General features: G+C 28.6%; 1 protein-coding gene across 6 annotated transcripts in view; it reads left to right on the forward strand.

The window, feature by feature from the left end:
- Positions 1 to 762: 762 nt before the first annotated feature.
- LOC106681558 (E3 ubiquitin-protein ligase arkadia-C) overlaps positions 763 to 20,932 on the forward strand; it is a 48,664-nt gene continuing 28,494 nt past the window's right edge. For 3 of the 6 annotated variants that reach the window (XM_014421913.2, XM_014421916.2, XM_014421914.2), the window contains exons 1-5: positions 763 to 864; positions 1,712 to 1,882; positions 9,655 to 9,804; positions 10,693 to 10,878; positions 14,098 to 14,348. In XM_014421913.2, coding sequence (XP_014277399.1) covers positions 1,717 to 1,882; positions 9,655 to 9,804; positions 10,693 to 10,878; positions 14,098 to 14,348 — 753 coding nt within the window. In that variant the 5' untranslated portion in view covers positions 763 to 864; positions 1,712 to 1,716. Of the gene's footprint in view, positions 865 to 1,481; positions 1,623 to 1,711; positions 1,931 to 9,654; positions 9,805 to 10,692; positions 10,879 to 14,097; positions 14,349 to 20,932 lie in introns of those variants that run through there. The other 3 variants (XM_067053299.1, XM_067053300.1, XM_014421917.3) reach the window with 3 other exon arrangements.

The following is a 20,932-nucleotide window of genomic DNA, read 5'->3' on the forward strand; positions in this document are numbered from 1 at the left end:
GTGTGTGTGTGTGTGTGTGTGTGTGTGTGTGTGTGTGTGTGTGTGTGTGTGTGTGTGTGTGTGTGTTTGTTTGCGTGCGTGCGTGCGTGCGCGCGCGCGTGCGCGTGTGTGTGTGTTTGTTTGCGTGCGCGTGCGCGTTCGCGTGCGCGTGTGCGTGTGCGTGCGTGCGTGTGCGTGTGCGTGCGTGCGTGCGTGCGTGCGTGCGTGCGTGCGTGCGTGCGTGCTTGCTTGCTTTGAACAGCCCTGATGAAGTTCGTAAAGTGGGGCGAAACGTCGGATATTAAATAGTTATAAACTATTTATTCTTTTTTTTACCCCAAACATATATTTAATTTAAAACTAATTTTAGAATTAAAATTGTACATTTATTATTTTTTCCTTATAAATTATTTGTACATTTATTTTTTTATTAATATAGTTCCTATTTTCTATTATAGTAATAGAAAATAGGAACTAAATCAAAAAGCATATGAGATAAATAAAAAAGGGTGTTATGTAGAATAATTTTGTGTTTTTTAATATTTAAAAATAATGGCAGAAAGTAAGAAAAGAAAAATTGGAGAGGAAAACCTTTTTTTCATAGTGGGTTTGAAATCAATAACTATAATTTTAGAAATTGAGCAATTTTCAGACTTATTTAACACTGGTGGTTTATTTTTCCCTTCTGAATTTTAAAGAAACTTCAGTAGGAATATATTTATTTCAATGAAAATATCAAATGTAATAATCGATTTTCGAACTCGATAGAGTTCTCAGTATTATCTTGGTGATCCCTAAGATGGCGTAATGTACATAAGAAGTGGTGTTGTTTCCATTTACTTGTTTTCTACTGGAATGGATTGTATTGTTATTTATAGTTTTAAGGTAATTTCTTAAAGTTACATTATAAATGTGGAAATTGAATAGAGCTTGTTTTGCTTTAATAAACTTGTTTTAATTGGATGCAATTTTTGTTTTATTGTCTATCATAGAATAGATTAGTTCTAATTAAGTATTACACAGATGTTTTGAATTTTACCCTTATTAGTTTTTTTTAATTTCATTAATGTCTGTTTTAATGTAGAATTTTTTATCATTGTGCTGCTGTAGTCCCCTAAATGGATCAATTGATTTGTGATTTTATGCTTATTAAGAATATATTAGTGTGAGGGTTATTATTGAACTCTCTTTCAAAAATTGTTTTCCTTGAATTTTTATCACTAATTACACACTGTAGAGGAGATGTGCAAAGTTATCAAAAATATATTCTTTAGTGGAGTACAATAAATGATACTTAAATGTTATGATCAGTATGATCTATAATTCACTGAATAGGCATTTACTTTGTATAAGTCAATTACTATTGTTTCCAATTCAACTTTAAATCAAAGTAGTAATTAATTATTTATAATTCCAGTCTGTTTTCTTTATTAATACAATTTTTACATTACATATTTATAGCACATTTGATGAATGATTCTACATTTCTATTCTAATTAAAATAAATTATTTTCCACTTAGTAGTAAGTAGTTGAATGGAGTGTGGTGCTGCCAAATAAGAAAATAAGAACATATATGCTTTTCACATTTCCTGTTTATATCATTTTTATGTACATTATATCTTTATTTGAACATACCATAATGTAATTCATTATTACATAGGTTATTTTATTTTTGAAGTGAATTGGGCCCTGATAGCTTAGTGTTTTCATTCGTTGATTAATTTGAATAGTTATCATGGATGAAGCTGTGAGCAGTGGATCGAGGCAACATAGGCCGTGGGAAAATACTAAGTACAACAGCAGCACGACTCAGACTAGCCCTACAGTATCACTGGCAGAGATTTTTGACACTGCTTTCACTTCCGATGTTGATGCTCCCCAAAATGCAGACCTCATTATTGGTATAAATCATTGTTTTTCACCTAAGTACAGCAGTCAGCAGAACATATGTAGGTAACCTCAGGTTATCTCGTAATATGAAGCTATAACTATTTTTTCCTTTGCATAAAGTTTTTTTCTTTGTCTTTATTGATTTATATGCTTCCTGTTAAATCATTTAATGTATTATAAGTGAAATTCTTAAAGTATTCTACTTAGTGTCATTTTACCTAAGTGCTCATAAAAGTTAGATAATTTTATATTAATAAAAATCTAATATTATTACACACTGGTAATTGCTGTGCTTCTGATTTTTTTTTTTTTTAATTTAACACTTACTTATGTTGATGGGAGGTCTGCTGCTTTTCTGTTTTAAATTGAGGTTCGGGTATTGATTTTAAAACAATTTGGTTTGTCAATTATTTTGAACAATTAAATGTCTGGTAAGTAGTTTTAAAACTACTTTATTTTGGGACTTTAATTTGTGTTTTTAGGAGGAACTGCATGCTTTTAAATGTTACATTCCGAGTCAGCATGCAGGAAAAGTTGATCTAAACTTTCATAAGCAGTAATGTTTAAAAAAAATGGTTTGCTCAATTTAAGATCTCATTTTTATGCATATCCAGATGATTTGATAGTCAATGAAAAGCTCTCTGACCAATTCCAACCAATTGCTTATCTCTTGCATAAATAGATACCTATTTTCTTTCATATAGCTTTGTTGTGCCTTTTGTGTTTATTTTTTAATGATTGTTGTTAATATCTAGATGCTTTGCTGAGACTAGACTCCTCTGCTAGTGCATCAAAAATTAGCTTCCAAAAATGTTTTTGTTTCTTTCATTAATTCAGGTTTTATAGTTTCTGTTTACTAACAAAGCACAGTGAAGGTTAAAAACACACTAGAAAGGCACTGCATTGTATGAAATTAGGTAGCTCCTTTTATTTTAAAGCTTATGTAGAATTATTTTGACTATCCTTTCATACCTTTATTGAAAATTATTTCTTATACACAATCTGCTAAATGATCAATAGTTTTGCATGAGCCATAAGTTATTTAAAAAATAAAAATGTTCACATCAATCAATCTCCTAAACTTCCAGAGCATTTTGTAAGTTGATTTAACGGCGGGATTTTTATGATTCATCAGAAACACAAAATATTTGTAAAAAAATATATCCATGGTAGACTAATAGATAGTCAAGTAATTGTGATTATATTAGGTTTAACCTAATTACTGAAGTAAATAAAAAAAAAATTGTTGACAACTTCTGCAGTATAGTTCTTTTTGGTATAGGAACCAACTTAATAATTTGGTGTAGTTTCAGTTATTAGATATTTTCATAAATCTGAAATTTTTCATTTGTTATAACAATACGTTTTACTATATTGTTCTAAACTTTCTGCTCAAATCTTGTATTCGTGTTAGAATCAGTGAGAAAAAAACTTTTAATACGAATCTATTCGTATTTTGGAGAACTTTGTGGAATATAAAATAACAAATTAAATGGTTTTGTCAATGAATTCTTTCACAATTGTTGTACTGAATTTAATGAAAATATGTTGAATTGTTTTTATTAATTAAAAAATCAATTAATTTAAGAATTTGTTTATAAAATAACTAACTTTTAAATTCTAAAAATTTGGAAACAATGTTTATTTTGTTGAACTTTGTCTCAGAATTCATTGGTATTCTATTTATTCTTAATGCAGTTGAGAGAAAATGTGCACGACACTGACAAAAGTTTTTTATTATGAATAATAAATAACTTAGATGGATTAATAATTTTAATCCCTTTTTTTTTATAAGTTCAATGAAAAATAATTTTAGGCTGATTAAGAATTATAGTCTTTAATCATAGATTTTAAGTATAAAATTAACATTTTTTTTTAGTGCAAAAGAAATATATACCTTTTTAAGTATAAAGTTTGGTAGAATTAGAGTTTCATTATAAAATAAAACTTATTCATTTCAAAAGTTTCACATAAAAGTTTTTTTTTAAACTCATCCTTTAACCTTTGAAATAAAAAAAAACTATAATAACTGTTAGTTTCAAACTATAGGAAAGTTAATTGTTTGTATACGGTCATTTTAAACAATGAAAAATGAAACACTTGTTATTGTTTTTCTTCCACTCTGTAGTATGATTTATAATTATAACAATACTTTATGTATATCTGTAATCACTATTTCAGATGTAAAAACTCTCTTGAGATGACACGACCCAAGTCCAGATTCCCAGTTGCAAATTCACTCCCTTTGTAAAAGTAGGCTTTTATTATTTATAGGGAGCAAGGTGTCTATCTTGTCAATCAATGCTCTATCAGCTAGCCTTGGTTGGTTGAACATTGACTTTCTACACTAAGTGTTAGATCCTACTTTTTCATACTAAATTTAGACAGAAACTTTGTGAGCTTTATTTGGGTAGTGACAGTGGCAATGTTTTTCTAGGCCCTATTACATATAATGAGGACCTGGCATAAATCATGTATCTTCATGGCATAAATCAGGTAGCTTGAGATGACACTGCCTTCTGAGAATTTTGTGAGGTCAGGTTTTTGACTGTTTTTCTAGAAATTGTAAGGTCACCTAGGTACCTACAGGTATTAGACACTTGTTGTCCCTTAGTTCCTTCATAGGCTCTTGTTGGACTTATTTATTTATGTTAAAGTGTAAACACTGGTGCTGAATTTCACTAAGTTTTACTTATTATTGTGAAAATAGAAACAACTTAACAATTAAAGGTATGGTAATAATTTGCATTACTAGATCATTTATCATTATTATATATTATGAATTCATCTTTTGTTATTCTTTTCTTTAATTGTTACATTTGAGATTTGACTTTTATTATTTCTTATAAATATTTTTTTTTGTTTAGTTGTTACTAATTGTTATATAATCAATGTCTAGGTTGTTTATATATTTAATTGGAAAAAACATATTATTACAATTATCATACATATTGTAATAATAATCAAAAGTAGTAATGGCTTTTAATGAATTAAATTGTTGAATTTATTTAAATATTGGTTTATATTAAAAGAGGTCTTTCTTCTGAAAGCCATTCAAAGTAAGTTCTGATAAGCCTGGATAGGTAGATAAAATGTAACTCTATAATAACTCACTAATGTACAATTGTATTATTTGAAAATAATTTCAACTATTTGACTAATAGGAGTATATTTTAAAAAAAAGGAAAATGAAGAAATGAAATTCTGAAACGGCCAAGTTTGAATGTAAAAATTAGTCGAGGGTAGATAAAGCAAGTTTGTTATTCATTATTTAATTTGCTTCTGATACATATTTTTGTATGAAATTACGTATTTAGGACAGGTATTATAGCAAGTTTTTCTTTAAAATCAAATTTCGAACTGGAAGTGGCTCTTTATATAATCGATTTTACACTTCGGTTACACATTGAATTTAGATTGGCTCAAAAGATTTTGATTAAACTTGGTAAATAAATACATAATCTAGTGGTTTTAAATATCAGCTAGGTCCTATCCTTATTGAAACAGTCTGACCATACTTGAATGCTAAATTTTCAAAAAGTTCCCTCTAATGTACTTTTAATTTCTTTAACAAATAAAGATTATTAATTCTTTGAAATAATTAATCATCTATCAATGTTAGTAGTAATGAACAAGAGATAAAAATAAAATATAATTGGATTTTATAACTAACTAAAGGGGAAATTAAAGGTTTTGGTGTTTCCATGGTTGTTATGGCGATAGGTATAACATATTGACTATAGTCATAATTACCATAAAAACACAAAAACATTTTTTTTGATCTAATCAATAAATAAAATACAGTAAGCGAAAGTATTGCCTTCTTGAATAGAATAGAAGTTGTCGAATTTGAAAATTTATTTATTATTATTTAATCTTTTTCTTTTATTATTGTAAGCTCTTTATTTTAAATTTTTCAACTTGTATATACATGGCACAAATGTAAATAATTTCATTTATGATGATTACTAATCGTCTAATGGCGGTAGCTTGCTGTAATGTTTATAAATATAAAAGTTAAAAAAAAAAAAAATTGTTAAATTGATATATTAACTCAAATTTAGTTTTTTATCAATTATGAAACCGTTCAAATAAATATCCAACCAGGAAATCATAGAATTAACATATATGTTTTACTGTTTTCATATTTGTACATAATGGATTGGTTATATTTGATACTGTACATTATTATTGAGTTGTTCATATAATAGGGGTATTCGTAATGTATTAAATATAAAATGTTTTACCAAATTAAAAAGGGTGAATCCAACAACTTTCAGAAGGGTTAATCAGGTTCAGGTATACAAATATTATTTTATTTTTATAATATCTTATGATTTTCTTTCAATACCATATCTCTTTGAACTCACTTTTTTTTTTTTTTTTTTAATTTTCCTAGTTGATTCTCGCTGCTTGTATTCCTATCTTTAAGGGAGATATTCTGTAGCTGTTTAATTATTCAGGAAATGTGCTATTTGTGATACTTAATTATTTTATACTTTTCTGATTTTATTCTTTTATAATGAGAAATAATCATTATAATATTTATCCTTTATTCTGACTTAAGCTTTCTTCAGGATCCTTGTTACTTCACAACTTTTTAGCCATTGTTTTCTCTCATTCTTTACTAAATTGTACTCTCATGCTTATTTTTCTGATTCTCTCAGGTTGTCAGTTATTTTATGCTTTTCATTTTATCTTATCATCACCTAACCACTCATTTTTTAGTTGTATTTATTTGCATGATTGAATGATGTTAGTTAATTATAACGATACACAATAATTAATTTCTTAGGAATATTGGTTGTCCATGCTTGAATAGTGGATATAATTTTTGAAAAACACAAAGATCAATTATGTTTTTGGCTACCTAACCTAGTAGTAGATAATTAAATTGTTTTAAAATTAAATCATTAGTTTTATTACTATTTTTTTTTTTTAATTTTGCAACTATTGTATCATGATGATTTTAGGATTAATTTCAGTTTAGTAATTTAATTAAATTAATACTAAAATGTTAAATGAATATTTGTAAAGTAGGATTTTTAAATTAATGATTGTCTATAATGTATTATTAATTGTTGCATAAGCTCATGGTGTTTTTATACTGGTTTTATTTTATGCTTTGATATCAAGATTTTAGGACACAATAAGATATTGTTACAACTTGTTTGTTTACTTACTGTATTCTAAAGTTGTTGGATTTCCGTTTTGATAAAACCTGTGAACTTATGTTACTATATATAATGCCATGAAAGTAGTCTTTCATGGTCATATGAATATTGCATGTACTGTGCATATTTCATACCACACTTAAGTGACTTTATAGATAGATTACTACAGGCCAAAAGTTAAGTTAAGTTTTGAAATTAAAAAATAAGCCTACTAGTTAAAGTAAGTTTATTAAATCTTACTAGCTAAAGTAAGTTGCCCTGTAATATTTCTATATTTAATTTTAGCCTTAAAATTATTTATTTCAGTTATAAATGGAGATGCTGACAAATCATTAGTCATATTCTTATTTCCTAGGGATAGTCAATAGTTGTTAATAATATTGATATCTAGATAGTTGTTTACCATCAGTAGTTCTATAAAAAATCGAACAATTCACTTTATTTAAGTTAAACTGGCATTTCTAAAATACACCTCTTTTAAAAAATAATGTGGAGGAGGAAAAATGCCATGGGAAGGAAGGAATACAATTTCTAAAAAACTTTTATGTTCATTCAATATCCAATAAGGGGAATATAAGGACAGGCATAATAGAGAATGATTGTCAAGAGGTCTAATATTGAAATCCAATAATTGAAGCAGTTAACATACAAAGGCATTAACAATAATAATATTCTAAATTCTGATTACTAACAGATTCTTAACGTGAGTTGATAGCGCAGTCTCATAAGTTAATAAACAATGCTTTTTGCATTTACGAATTTTAAAGCTCTTGAATTTTTTTACATTCTTTTATTTTTCTGTTTTTATTGTCTGCAAAAACCTTCTAAATCTTTCCTACAGGGCTTTGTTTTTACCTTAGTTTTGTTACAGCCAACCATTTTCATTACATTGGAAAATTGTTGATTCACCATCTGTAATTAATAAAAGCAAGATGCTCCAGGTGTGGTCAAAATAACTCATATAGTTTGTTTAATATTTGATTAAATTTTAATACACTTGAAACATCTTACTTTATCATTTTAGTTATACTTATTTAAGGTGCTGACATCTTTTTGTCAGTTGTTCACGCCTTGAGCAATTTTTTCTTATGCTTGGTTTTGCTTGGTACTCAAATTTTTTTAAGCACGATTCCGGTGAATATTCTTTCTCGAAAACTAAATTCCCTCTTTTATAGATCTATAAAAATAAAATTTAAACAAAAAAAAATGGTCAGCGAAAAGAATGTTTTTCACCCCCCCAAAAAGAATGTTTTTTGTTCACCCCCAAAAAGAATGTAAAAACATTCTTTTTGGGGGGTGAAGAAATATATTTTTCAAAGAAAAAATTATTTTTCCAAACTTGAAACAGTTTAATATTGATGTAAGAATAGAGTTCTTTACTACCTCATTATCGCACATTTTGGAAAAAAAAATGAGGGAATGAGATTTTTATGGTTTTTATTTTTTTTTAAATTGTTTTAATTCATTTACATATGAAAGAGAGCACGGATGCAAAAACCTTTAACATTTCCCATCGAAAAATAAGAGTCTAGCAAAACAATTACTTTAAAACTTTCCTGTTTTTTTGAAGTGAGAGAGTGAAATGACAATATACAATGGCACTGTTTCCCCAAAAAGACTTCCTCTGCTAAACTGAAACATGTGACTGATCATCTAGTTGGTGTTCTAGAATAATCCATGGGGCTACCTACTGTCATCCCTTCTCACCCCAGCTACCTGACCATGTTTCCCCTCCAAATATTTTCTGTTAGAGAGTGAAGGAAAAAGTCTGTATCTATAGTTTTTATTTATTTATTTTTTTACTGACTGTTGTAAATAATGAGGTATGTTTTTTAATGGATTCCTCATATAATAACTGGCTAAATCATTTAGTAAATTGAAACAAACAATCAATTGTAGATCGAATACTAATTTTTAAAGTGTCTTACTATTAAGTTGGACATGGTGAGGGAGTAGAAAACAATCTTTTATGATATTTTATTTACTACTTATAAATCTATTTTGGAAGTAAAATACAACCTCCATAGTAGAACAAAAAAGTGGAATAGTTCTTATTTTTTTCCAATGACTGGTGCTCACTCAAGTTAAAGGTTTAAATTGGACCAGACATATGATTTACTTTTTGTCAGATAAATGACCTTAAGGAGACATTGTATCTCCTTGCAGATACCTCTTCATTCTTAAAATAGTGACCTATACTCTTATAGTGACTGTTAAATGAACTTCCAATTTAGTTGTGTTAACATTAATCAGATCAGTCTAGATCTTAATCTACCTTCAACCGACACCAAAGTTGTTTGGCTAATGTACCAAATACAATTAAGGATGTTTATAATTTTCTTCTTTCTTTTTTTTTCATATATTTGGAAGAAAATAACTTAAAACAAATAAACCCCGTCAATGCAACGTCTAAATTTTTTAAAACCATTTTGTTAAGATGATTTGTTTTTTAATTATAAATTATCTACTTAATTTCTACAGGAATAAAAAAAAAAATTATAGTCAAACTTATGGTCTGTAGTGTATCTATCCCATATATACTTAGTATATCATTTAATTAGTGATGGATAGTATATTGGAAGTAGTTTAAATTGATAATTTTATTTTAGGAGAAATGGAGGTTGAACCTTTGTTTGCTGAGGGAGATGAGTATAATCTAAGAACTGAAACTGATTTCTGGGCTCCTGGGCCATCTATACAGGGTCCAACATACTCCCCCAGGCATCGTTATAACTCTCGAAGTAGAAGATATCGACCAGGTTTGTATTTTATTTTTATAATTTGTTATTAAGATGTCTTTGGTGCAGTGGGTTATAGATTCATGTTCTTCATGTATATATTTTTTCTATGAGGATAAATCTTGAATGTATTCCTCACACACTCATTAAAAAAGAAGAAGTAAATTAAAGCCCTTAAGAGTCAAGTATGATTGACTCCATGCATTTCATTTGAACAGATACAAATTCGAATGCTACTAACTGGTTTGCTTGGACATATCCTTGTGGTGGGCTGAGTCATAATTTTATTTATTCATTTTGTGGGTGGGAATCGCACCAACTATCTTCCATATTTAATCCATATTCTACAATGTTTACTTGTTAATTTAATTTAATTTTTCCATTTTCCTCTTAAATCTAATTAATACTATTTATGAAGTTTCTTTCGTTTGATATGTGATTACTCTGATGCTTTAATGATGTAAGTTACTACATTACACACCCTAGATAGTAAATAATCTCATCTCAGAGTTGAGGGGAAAGAGAGAGAGTAGTAGAGATTGGTAAATATTTAGAAACTTCTTCAAATTTTTTAAAACTCAAATCCTGAGCAGTGTATGGTATTAATTAGAATCCAGTCATTATTTTGGATATTTTGCATGGTTATCAGTTGTGTGTGTATAGATATTTTGGCATTTAAATCTTCTGAAAATAATGTGCCTATGCATATTCTTTCTTAGATTTATGTGTACAGAAAGCCATGATTATAGTCACCTTTAAATTGTAGTTCATTTTGAAATATAATTTTTTCTATTGTTTGTTTTATTATCTGTTAATTTATTTTAAACATTTCAAAGAAATATAATATCTTGAATATTCTCTTCTTTTTTTTTTGACATCTTAGTAATAATGATTTACATAATTAAACAGGAGGTGATAGTGTAGAGGAGGCTGGTCCCTCAAGGTGTGAACCCCATGTAACCAGAGGAGGCCGTAGGAAAATGTATTCTCGTCGTCTGACACCACCATCTCCTGCTACGACCAAGCCTAAACCTTATTCTTTGGAGAGGAATTCTTCTCTTCAAACTGTTGATGGAAATATGCCAAAGGATAAAAGTATGTTTATTTAATTAATTTGATAAAATTTAATTTTGAAAGTTTTTCAATGCCTAAAATTTGGGGAGTACACGAAAAAAAAAAAAAAAAAAAGTTTTGATGAAATAATTCATTATATGAAATGTATAATATTCAGACAAGCCGAACTATTAGAGCTGCTAATAACCAGTTGTGATGACAATTGGATATTGTTTGACAATGGCTTGTAGTAAGTAGTACAATGTTATTATATATAAAGTTTGAAATGAGCTAACTGTATACAGTTATCTCAGGTATCTCGAATGTATGTTGAAATATTGAATTAAAATTAGAGTAGAAGTGAGGTGTTAAATTATGAGACATTTTTACATTTAGTAATGGGCACATATATTTATGAGAAATCAGAATAAAATACCTGAGGGGGAAAATAGGTTAGCATTTTAGTAAGTGATAATTAATTACTTAATTATATTTTAAATAATATAAATCAACATCAGAGGGTCTCTTATGTGAATATATATTGTAATAATTTAAAAATTATTTAGTTTTAAATAAAAAGAATTTTAATAGTTTATAAATAGTTTCCTATTTAAAGGATAGCTTGGGATCTAATTAAAAACTTTAATATTAAATAGATAATAGAATTTTATTTAAATTTGATAATATAAAAGACTCTTAATCTCAGGGCAGGTTTCTAGGCAATCAGAGACAGAAACTTTTACTATTAACACTTAATTAAATTAATATCTCTTTTACACATGTACTTAAATTTAGGCATAACAAAACTAACCAATTTCATAGACTCTTCTTTTGATGATTCTTGGTATCTTCTTTTCTATAATGCTATGTCCTAACATCAAAAATGGCTTCCAGCCCTTCCAAAAAGCTATGTCTCTCTCACAACAATGGCTTCCAATCTTTCCCGCTTCCAGCTGACGAACGTCCTCTCACCAGGCAATCCAAACTCAGAGTCCCTTTTTCTTTTTGGGTGACTCTTGGTTGTCCTCTTTGTTCAAGATGTTCACCTTTGCTGGACAGAAATTGATGAGGACCTTCTCATTCTGGAAACATCATTTCCCTATCGCGCCCAAACAACCAATGAATCACCAAAAACCAAAACCTGTCTCGATGTTCCATGTAAACATTGATTCTTGCACAACAGTTAGGGATTTTTGCAAATGATTTACTTTCTGAATATTATTCTTTAGCACTATTTCTTGACTTCTATTTTTTCTTAAATTTACTATATTTTCATTTATGATGGGAAGAGTTAAAATAGTTTTTATGATATTTGAATCTGCTCAACATGGCCTTGATTCAACGGACCTTTTGAAAGATACGTACGCCTTCTTGGTTTTGTTTTGAATCACAAATTTATTATAGACAATGAAAATTGGTTAGCTTGCTTTTTGGTTCAACGACACAAATGAACAGTATTAAAATGATACATAAAATAGAAACATATTAAAAACCCTTTATACATCAAAATATACTATTTACTCAAAAAGAGCATATTACAATATAGTTCTCTTATCTGGTGATGTCTTCGCTGTCGCAGTTACGTCTTCTTCGCTTCCCTCATCCAGGTTCAGAGGTGGGTGAAAATGGTGAAACCATGTATCTTCGCCTGGTGTCAGAAAGACGTATTTCTCCCTCAGTGGCTGGCCAGCGTATCATCAGTTGAAGCGTGGTAGTACTGGCAGTCCAGGTTCTAGCTTGCATGGTACATAGGCGGGGGCGGCATTGCAGTCTTCGGGCTCTTCTGGTTTGCCCTGTTTGGGGTATCGGAAAATAAGACCCCTGACCCCGATTTTATAGAAAATAGAAAAGTGGCTGCAAAATTCGGATTATGTAAATCCGACACTAACCTTTATTATAGTTTAAGTGAGTCAAAATCATTTATAGTGAATCTTCTAAGAAGTATGTTTGAAAGAAGAAGGGTTAATATTCTTTACTAAAATGTTATTTTCATGGTAAAAATCTGAATTAATATTGATTACATTTATTCAAATTTATATAAATATCTCTACTTATTTCTAATAATAAATTTATGATCAACTGTTAGAAAAAATTTCAAATATTAAGATTTGTTAGTCTCTCTTTTTTTGTCCTAAAGTCTTATTGACATATGCAAACATATTTCAGTACCATTTAAGTTGGATGTCTGAGGCTCCAGAAGGCATCTCCCCCTCAACTAAGACTATTAGTCCTTAATCCTAATGGAAAAAAACCTATTTTGCAGATAGTCCAAATGAGGAGTCTTGTTAAATTCTCTTCCAAACATTTTCTAAGACGGTTATCATATCACTGACATATTATTATTCCTTCAATACTGAGATTTACAGGGTACACTCAATTTACTACCCTCCTAAGAGGGTTGCCTAAGTTTTTGCCACTGCTATTCTCAACTTGTCATTGTTGTGAAATCATTAAGGTTTAATCTCAGTTCAATTAAAACTCCCCCAACTTCATGTGTTAAGTATTATTTTTCCGATATCTTTAGCTTTCTGATTCCATACGTCTATATTATTCATATTTCCGAAAATAGTTATCAACCTAATACAATTTTTTTTTTTCTTTTTTCCTTAAGTTAATTATCAAATTATTTCATAATTTATATTTATCTATTTTTCTATCCTCCTATTCTGTCTTCATGTCAAAACACAGTAGTGTTAACTGTATTTGTTTATTTATACCTTGGACATTTTGGGAATATTGCATCCCCCTCTTAAGCCAAGTAAATACAATTTAACAATATTTTTTAAAATAAAGTTTTGTATATTTTCAATTAATTAAAATCCCCTGGTCAAGAGACCTTAAAACTTATGTGTCTGTTAAAAATGTAGTTTTGAAATTTTTCAGGATTGTAATACTTTTCTTTACTATATATTTCATATATGTGTGAGTGTAAGAAATAAAATTAAGTTTTCCAAGTGTAAATAAGTATAATTATTATAAAATAATGGGGAAAAAACCTTGCCTACAGTTTCTTAAAGGTCTGAAATTTAGAGGTAACAAGTTTTGTGTACTTGCCCCAAGAAACATTAAATGTAAACAAAAGATGGATGAAAGTCATTTACGCTAATACCAGATTTGTTTGGAATAACTGCGTACTATGTTGTTGTACGATGTTGCCAAAATATAGATATTTTAAAAAAATGTATTGGTAATTGTGAAATATTGTATTTGTGTAAAACTTCAATCTTAAAATTCCAAGATTCATTATTATTTTTCTTTTAGCAATTCTTAGTGAAGATGATTCTCCACTAGCTCCTGATCTTCAATTGGATTGGTTCAGCTCGACTGAAGAAGAACCAAGTGATGACGATAGTGGAATAGAGTTCCTGTCTGTTCAATACGCAGACAATAGTAGTAATAATAGTAGTGGAGATAGTGGCCATTCGAGTAGTTCCTCTCATAGTACCCGTGTCTCAGCCAACACATCTGCTCCCAGCAACATTGGAAGCAACTCAATAGGAAACAGCCCCACGGTAGGCTACTTCAATCTTAGTAATACAACATGGAAAACATTTATTCAAAACATCTTGTTTTAATATAATTCTTAATAAAGTAATAATTTGCACAGTTATTTTTATTTTATAATAGCTAAAATTTTTCTTCGTAAGTGTTTTCTTGGAATAATTAATTAATCTTTAATCCTTTTTTTTTATATATATTTAGTAAGTTTTTATATTTATAAATTTTGGTAACATTTAATCTACAAGTATGGAGTTCATGTTATTATCCCCTTTCAACTTGTATAATCAATTGAGGTATGTTAATATGTTGACTGTAGTGGGGTCAAATGTGAATCTTTTCCCAAGGCTAAAATTGTTTTCTGAACTTTACTTTACTTTTATATCAGTATATTTTGAAGTATTTCAACATAAGTTGTATGGTTTTAATTAAATAAACTCATGCTGAAGAGTTCCGATATCATCCTCCGAAAATGCAGAACAGATATTGATTATATTAGCCTGAAACACTTAAAAAGCAATATACTGTGGAATCGGCTTTTTGTCAACATTATTATTTCATAACAGTGTTATTCTAACTTAAAATTGTTGATTAACTTTTAATAAACCGTCAAAATTTGATCAAGGTTAAAATGTTGAATGTATAGCTGGCCATTCATTTTTTGAAATCTGTGTATCAGAAGTATGAGTGAAAGAAGTTTATTGGAATTTAGAATTGTTAAGTTTCTGTTTTTAATTATAAAATTTGATAACTACCCAATTAAGTATAGTATAAACAAGTCAGAAAAAAGTATCTTATTTATAATATATGATAAATTATTTTAAATAATATAGAAATACTAAAGATCACAATATTAGACACTCAACAAAACACCTGGTCTATTAAGAATTTTAGCGAAGTAAGTCACTATTCGTCTCATAATTGTTTATTATTATTAACCATTCTGAGATGTTGAATGTTACAAAAAAACTTTTGGTTATTAAGAGTGATTTAATTAATTCTTTAGTGTAATAAGTGTTCCACTAATTACTGAGTTTTTGACTTGTGCTGTTAATTGAGGTCAGATTTATGTCCCATCATTACATATCTTTTTTTATCGCTTATGTCCATTGTATTTTATAATGTTGTCTGTGAATATAATGTAAAAATGTGAATATGAAAATTTAAGTAACAGTTTTGAGGTCTGAAATAATTATTTCGATTAGTATGATTTTGTCGATGATATTGATAAACGACAAAACTTTGATCCAGTTAACCCTAGGCATAATAATTGGCCCAGTTCTTGTGAGGGAAAGATGTAAAGTGTCATATTCTTTTACATCTTCTAGTGTATAGAGTGAAGAGGAGGATCGACAAGTGGGACCTTCGTCTAAAAAAAGATGTAGAAAACCTAAAAAAAAGAAGCAAATCAGCTTGAAATATTGCAAATCAGACCAGAAATTGTGATCAATATGTTCCAAAAACTCGTAAAATTATTAGTTAAAAAACTTTTCAAAATGTTCCCTGTTTGTGAGATTTGTCGCCAAAATTAAATGTAATAAAAAATCTCAGAATTACAATTAAAAACTTTGTTTGAAACATTTTTAAAAATAAGAGACAATATGTATAATACTTGGTATATTAAAAAAATAAAAGGAGCCAAGTCTCCAGGTGAGAATTATAGAGGATGTATTTAAAGATTGTCCTTCAAAAATATACTCAAATGATGAAATCAATTATATTATGCAACATATTCAGTAATAGTCTACATATCAAAGTCACTACAATGTAAGGTATAACACAGTCATTATAGTTATAAAGTAATGTATTCCCTCTATCTTGAAAAGTGTAATACCGATCAGAGAAAGTCAGTTAAGAAGCTCTTTTATAGGTATATTTTTAATACAAAATTTAATCATCACTTTTATATTCCTAAAAAAGATGCCTGTAAAATTTGTGATATTTTCGAAATCAAAATTCTCAATCCTGATTTGCTGCTTGAAGATCAAGTGATACTTGAGAGATTATGAAAATTAAAACTAACTTTTTGAGGTTATAATTTTGTTTTTTCAGTCTTCAATTAAGTAACTTGAAGGTATTTATGTTTGTTCCTAATTTGTCGATGCAGAAAATGTCTTGAGTATAGAAAATTAGAATATTTTGTCTTAAGTTGTAGTGTCTTCGCATGTATTATTAGCCTTTTTAGTGTACGTCCTATTCAAATTTAAAGCGTTTTTATTTTCTGATGTTTCAACTAATGTCCAAGTTTAATTTCTAATTAAACAAGGTATTTTCCCTATTGATAACATTTTCCAATTTTGAACCTTACATTAATTTATTACTTTATCGGAATTTATAGGTCTTCCTGTATTGACCAATCTCCTCATCCTCTCCAAGACTTCCTGTTGTTTTCGTTTTTAAGTACTGATTCTTTATATGTCCCATCTTCCTGGAATCAAAGCACATTTTATCTTGTCCTTTTCTTTCGTCACAAAAACTTATTGTTACTTGCACCAACCATGCCTGCACTTTTTTAATTCATTTATTAACTTCTCAAATTCTGTTAAAAATATTTCTCCAATGTCTACGTTTACACATATTTGCAGTGCAGTTAACTCCCTTGAATTATTTTTTTCATTATACTCCAGATTGCTTCAATGTCTCATAACAAAATAACAAATTCTAACAGATCGTTTGAAATTTCACTGTATGTGGCTTTTATTGCTTTCCCGGCCTTTTCATTTGACTGTATCTGTCATTAATTTTTCTCCCATTACTACTTTATTATACTTTGTTGATTTTAATGATATCAAAATTGTTTTCTTCCATAGACTGTAATCTTTACTATGAAATTATCTGCCATCTTTTTGTTTAACGTCTTGGTTGAAAATAAATACTTTTTCTTTTGACTCTTTACCAGTGATATAAATTTAACCGAACTACTACAGACTTGCTACCTTGTTAAGTAATAAGTTTATTGATTGATGCTGGATTACAACACTAAAATATGATACAAAACACATTACATAGATGCCATGCTGGTAGCGGTTTTACGACTAACCAAAATAAAATACAAAATGTTACATTACCATTAACTTTGATATAAATTTACTTGTAACCCAACACCTTACTTTTTTCATGAAAACTTTTGTTTATTTTCTTGGATTTGAACATTTTATATTAAAAATGGTCTATTTCATCAATAGCTTATAGTTTTGATTTTTGTATGTTTTAAGAATTACTGGAAACTGGTTATTTCTGATTATTGTTTTCTCAATTTAATGAATTTATAAAAAATTAATTTTAATGGGCACATAAGTTGGTTTATGGTTGATGCAGTTCTTCAAGCATCTGTTAAAGTTATATGATGTTGATATCCATGGTAGAAATAAATTTCTTCAGGTTACAAATGGATAACATATCTATTGTAGTCTGAAACATTCTATGACTTCAGTATAGTTTGCCAGAATTTATTAACCAGGAAACAATTATATTGCTGATTAGGAAACTGCTTAGTTTCTTTTTTTTTTTAAATAGTATTGGCAAAGTATTTTATTAAATAATTTATGAACAAATACAGTTGTGTTCATTAGTGGAGTGTATATAAATTATTTTTGGAATCTCCAAATGATTGTATTGAATTTGAATCATCATCTGTTTTTTTTCTTTTTATAAAATATATTACTGTGATTTGTTTTTATAATCTGAACTGAAATATTTAGAAAAGAAAAAAAAATTTATAGTTAAATGACCTTTAAAATCAGAGTTTAGCAAAATTTTTCACTGTGTGGGCTACCATTTTTAGTACATCCATTGGAAAGAATGCACGAATATTTACCAATCAATTATTAACCATTGTAATGTCTTATTCAAATGGTACTATTCTCCATTTTATGCAATTTATCTGTCTTATGTTTAATCGGTGTTTTAAGTACTTTATTAAATTTAAATAATTATATTATTTATCAATCATATTTTAATAATCCATTTAAATTATAATGCTTATTTTTCATTAAAAATATTCAAATTTCATTTAATTCATATGTATAATTTTAATTGCTATTGAATTATTTGAAATCATATTGGCTGTGAAAACAAAGCAAAAATATGCATTGTTAAAATTATTTTCAGCTGATTTGTCTATTTAAAGGTTGTTTGGGTGGTGTGTACCCAAACAACCAATTTTTCTTCAAATAGACTACCCCCCTGCCCGCCGAAAAGAAAGGAGGAGGATTAATTTCCTTGGGGATGTAAATTTTGATTTTCGCCCTTCAAGGATAATAGCGGAAAGAAAAAAGAAACAAGCATACTTTCCCCCAACTTTGCTTCCAAGAGATGACTCGAATTTATCCTGGGAACAGGCCAATTCAAACCATAAGCTCTCACCTCCTAATAAGAAGGGTAAAAAGGAAAAAAATACCTGTATTGACAAAAAATAATGCGCTGTAACTCTTACACTTACATAAGGCTACCCTATCTAGATACAGTGAGTATTTCATGTTTTTGTTCACTTTAAATTATACTCACAACTCACTGAAAGATATTTTTGAGGTTATGCAATATTTGTTAGGTTATAAATTGGTATATCAAATTAGAAAAAAAATTGTTTTAAAAATTTAGTTGATCGCATTCTGGAAAAAACAGTAAAACAGGAAACTGCAGATCTGTAATTCTATTAAGTTTATTCATACACAGTATGCAGTAATATTATTAAAGTACAGAGTAAATTTTATTGAGTAGTTTGTGTGTTTAGTATGTTGCCTAGATTTCACTGTTGCTAAGAATTATTTTGTGACTGCCCTTCTACCTTAGGGATGGTCTGTATGATGAACTCAGTAGAGAAAGTAGCTCTAGTCTATGCTACTATCTTTTGAATCTGCCTAATCCAAAATAAAATCAAAACTTTACTTTTTCATCAGATATATAACTGCTAAAGCTAAGCAGTGGTATATTTTTTTGATTTTGGCCATTGTTGATTTCCTAGTTATTCCACCCATCTAAGATTTAGGAAAATTATGGCTATTATATTTGGTCTCTTTTACTAATTAACACTTACCTTGATTTATTGTTTATAAGTTATTGTTAGGCCAATCCCTAAGCAATACCGGTTTTTTTATGAATGACTTATGTTAGCATAAATTACTGAAGCCATTTGTCTTAGGGTTATGCTGTTTACCTATTAATGTTATTACGTATTTGATATTGACTTTTTTACTATGTTTTGTTTTCATTTTATAATGAGGATTTAATTAATGATGAATAAAAAATTTAATGAGCCTCACTCCTCATTCAGTTATGCCTAATTAGAGCTGCTGTTGATGGAAATCCATCCATAATTGAATTTATAAAGAAACTGGTATCAATCTCCCATGTATGTATCCATGGTACACTGGTATGTATAAAACCAAACATTTTAATAAAAAAGTTACATGACTTCAAGTTATATGACTTGAAAATTAGGTGTTGGATGCCAAAAACATTGAAATACAATACTATATCATTTTATATTACTTAAACATGAATCTTTGAAAATCGATATTAGTTGTAACTCCATCAATCTAATTGTCAATATTCATTGATTTGAATTGGAAGAAATCATCTGATATTCTGTTATAAATATAACCCTCATTCAATATAATAATTGTCTTAACCATTAATCAGATTATCTTAATACTCATTTGAAAGTGATAATGAATAAACTTTGTATAATGATTTGTGTATAAGGTTTTCAAGACTGCTTCTGTTTCAAACCTGTTTAAATGCTCATAGGTTTAGTTTTATTTACATTTTATTTCAACATTATAAATTTTGCCACCATTATGAATCCGACTTTTATTTTTAAAAAAATTAGTTTATTTGTAAAAATTAATGTTATTAGTTATTTTAAAGTTATTAGTGGCTGATATTTTTATTATAAAACTGATCATAAAACATAGTTATGAATTATAGGAATTAAAGGTTGAGTTTTTATTTTTGAGGCTGAGTTTGAATGAATTATCTCATTACTGTCAAACAAGTCTAATAAATGTAAGTGTATTCCTAGTAAAATTCAATTTCAGAATACAGACTTTTTAATTTTTATTAAAGTTAAAACTTTTATCTATTAGTGAATTTGTGTTATTGATGTTTTCTAGTTTTCTTTATCAACCAAACAATGAGAAGAGTGGTCTCCATGTAAATAACCATCACTTTACATCAGGAGTTGCTAACAAAATGATCAAGATCGACCGGTCGATCGTGAGGCCTATTTGGTCAATTGTTGATCGCTCCCATTGTCGGGGGTGGAATTCTGTGTCCCATGGACTTTGAAGTGATTGTAGAAGACAAAACTTTCTAGCAGTAGTTGAATGCATTCTGAGAATTCATGGAATTGTGACAGCCTGGCACTGTGATCTCTGCCCATCCAGCACAGTACATTTTGACTTCTGTGTTACACTTTTTCACGAATACAACAGTAAGAGTAAAATTATATTGGACTGCGAGAGGGAAAATGGTGTAATAGCCCACTTCCTGCTGTGGCATAGGGGAAAACAAAAAATAAACCAACAACAGTTACGAATCGACTCATTGAAGAACACAGTTTGTTAGCTTGAATATTTGGTAGTATCATATGGCTGCT

Source organism: Halyomorpha halys, unplaced genomic scaffold, assembly GCF_000696795.3.
Source record: "Halyomorpha halys isolate HHAL.00 unplaced genomic scaffold, Hhal_1.1 Scaffold348.1, whole genome shotgun sequence".
Classification (NCBI taxonomy): Eukaryota; Metazoa; Arthropoda; class Insecta; order Hemiptera; family Pentatomidae; genus Halyomorpha; species Halyomorpha halys.